Raw genomic sequence first — 2,665 nt, 5'->3', positions numbered from 1 at the left:
GCCATATTGTAAGGTCTGAGGCCTTTGTCTGCAGCCATATCCGGAGAGTGGCAGCCATCAGCCAAGAAGCAGAAAGTCACATCCCCACATTCCACCTAAATTACATTAAAAGAAGGTAACATCGGGCTGTTAAGAAGGCTCCTGTCCGAGTAGCACCCACCATCACCAGATACAGAAACGGAGCTTAAGATGGTTAAAGAAAACTTTGTTTCATGGCATCCGTCCGGCAAGAAATCACTTCTCAACAGCTGTTGCTGTGAAATCCCTACTTTATTATCGTTTTGTCTTTATGGTCCCCATTTCTCTATGGTTTTTCTGTCTGGTCTCTGTCTGGTTTGTGAGTGTGTCTGTTACATAACTAATTTTGCTAGGTGTAAATCAATGAAGGTGGTGAGAATGATTGGCTAAAGGATTGTTTGACAATATGTCAGGATTGCTTACAGGATTGGTTAGGAATCATTTAGTGAAATGGTTGGTTAAGGTGCAGCTAAGCAGGACTCAAGTGTCACTATATAAGCTGGGGTCTCAAAGGAAGTTCTTGGGAACCAGCTCCAGGCCCCAGTCCTGAAGATCAGAGTGGCCAGACCTCAACACCCTGCCAATGACACTGTGCAGAAGCTGGAGTACCCTGACTGGCCATCAAGAAAAGTTCCTCTGCCTTATTGGGAGTGGTGAACATTGTAGGCTTAGCATGTGCAGTCTGTTTTGGTAACTGTTAATAAATAGAGGTTAAGTAGGATATTACTGTGTGAGGCTCTTTCACTGGTAAAAGACCCTGCAAACTCGCAGAGTGTAAGATTATGCCTTGAGCCCTAGGAACTGCGTAAAGGTGGGTGCCCTTAGAGCATGTAACAGAGAATTTTGTGCAGGTATCAGCAGCAGCTATGGAAGGATTCTTATGTCTTCCTCTGAAGTCTCTGGCACAAGCCACACACCTTGGGGCTGATCCAGTCAGGCCATTAATATGCTCCTCTCCTGCCCATACACCAAAGTGTGGCAGAAACCTGGGATGCTGCCCCTGAATGAAGGTCCAGCTGCCTGTACAGCTCAGAGCCTGCACCCCAGTTCCCAGTGCCTCCCAGCACACGCCCAGCTAGGGCTAACTCTCTCAGACTCCTCATCACACAGGCACTCTGGGCACTTCACACAAACGAAGTCTACTCAGATTTACATTTGTTTCTTCTCCTCCTCCCTGGCTCAAGCCCCAAGGTGTATCCCCCAAATGCAGCTTCTGCCTCCACAATGGCATGAACCCACACAGGTATGGCTCCAGTCCAAACCTCCTGCGTACACACAAAAGGCAATGTCCCCCCACACACAGCCAGGCGCCACTCCTTGTCCACCATACAGGTAACCTTCCATGCTCCAGAGTTGCCCACCTCCAGGGAGGTAAGCCCTTTACCCACACAGACTGGGTGTCCACACGCGTGAGAACCTCCTGCCCTCCCAACCCTCTGCACAGCATCCCACTGCAGTCCCACCACCCCTCACACACCCCATGGCACATAACCTCCCCGTGACCCGGTTTTCAGAGCACTCACCCAGGGCCGCGGCAGCGTATAGACAATTGACGATGCTGAAGTTATCGAACTTGGAGCACCCACTGATGATGGCCTGGCAGAGAGCCTGGAACTCTGGCTGCTCCAGCACCTGGTTGGGTCCACGGTGCTCTCCATTCACCACGGCCTGGCCCTGCGGCTGCTGCAGCAGCTGGCCCAGTTTATGCAGGGCAATGGGGTAGTGGCTGGCGGACACCTTGCTGGGGTTCTGGGTGACCCAGCGCAGCACTTCCCCCACACTCTGTGACCGCTCTATCAACCGCTTCATGGTAAAGAAAGTGTCGTAGCTCATCTTCTCGTGGATGAAGCTCCAGCTCTTTCTCTTGCCACGGCCTCGAGTCCTGCCGGCATCGGGGGGCAAGCTGTGGAACAGCCCGTGGCTGTAGGGATCCAGGGGGAGCAGCACAGCCCGCTGCTTGGCCTTCCCTGCACAGGAGCAGCTCGGGTACATCCTGGCCCCCCTCGTGTCACTAGCAGCCAGCCTCTGCAGGACACAGGGCCGTGCGCTCTCTTGGCTCAGGGCACGGAGCCATGGCAGCAGGCGCAGCATGGTGTGAAGAGGGCAACTTGAGGGGCTTCTGAAAACAAGGAGACCCTGAAAGAAAGTCAGAAAAAGAGCATGAGGGAGGCAGCGCCAGGGACCCAGCTTCCCTAAGGGCCTCAGGTCGGGACGAAGAAAACAGCAGCCAAAGCAGCAAGGAGACACCTGTGCTCGCCTCAAAAGTCCCACCAGATGCGCTGCTCCCTCCACAACCCCCGCTGGGACAGGGTGCCCAGGGGCTCCCCACAGCCGCCCCTGCCCCGCTCCCTACACACCCCCTGCTGGGACAGGGTACCCAGGAGCTCCCCATAGCCACCCCTGCCCCGTTCACTACACACCCCCTGCTGGGACAGGGTACCCAGGAGTCTCCCAGAACCAGCCCCCAGCCCTACTCCCTCCACACCCCCTCACTAGGACAGGGTACCCGGGAGCTCTCCCAGAGCCGCCCCTGCCCCGCTTCCTACACACCCCGGCTGGGACAGGGTACCCGGGAGCTCCCCATAGCCACCCCAGCCCTGCTCCCTCCACACCCCCTCACTAGGACAGGGTACCCGGGAGCTCCCCA

The 2,665-nt window shown here is 55.6% G+C and overlaps 1 protein-coding gene across 4 annotated transcripts in view; it reads right to left on the bottom strand.

Annotated features, from left to right (window-relative positions):
- FASTK (Fas activated serine/threonine kinase) overlaps positions 1-2,466 on the bottom strand; it is a 419,919-nt gene extending 417,453 nt beyond the window's left edge. For all 4 annotated transcript variants that reach the window (XR_012655145.1, XM_032796623.2, XM_032796624.2 and 1 more), the window contains exon 1: positions 1,542-2,466. Coding sequence is in view for 3 of the 4 variants with exons in the window: in XM_032796623.2 (XP_032652514.1) it covers positions 1,542-2,109 (568 nt within the window). In the remaining variant the exon portion in view is untranslated. The remainder of the gene's footprint in view (positions 1-1,541) is intronic.
- Between the last annotated feature and the right edge of the window lie 199 nt (positions 2,467-2,665).

This window comes from Chelonoidis abingdonii, chromosome 2, assembly GCF_003597395.2.
Source record: "Chelonoidis abingdonii isolate Lonesome George chromosome 2, CheloAbing_2.0, whole genome shotgun sequence".
In the NCBI taxonomy this organism is placed as follows: Eukaryota; Metazoa; Chordata; order Testudines; family Testudinidae; genus Chelonoidis; species Chelonoidis abingdonii.
This window is presented reverse-complemented; position numbering and strand designations above follow the sequence as displayed.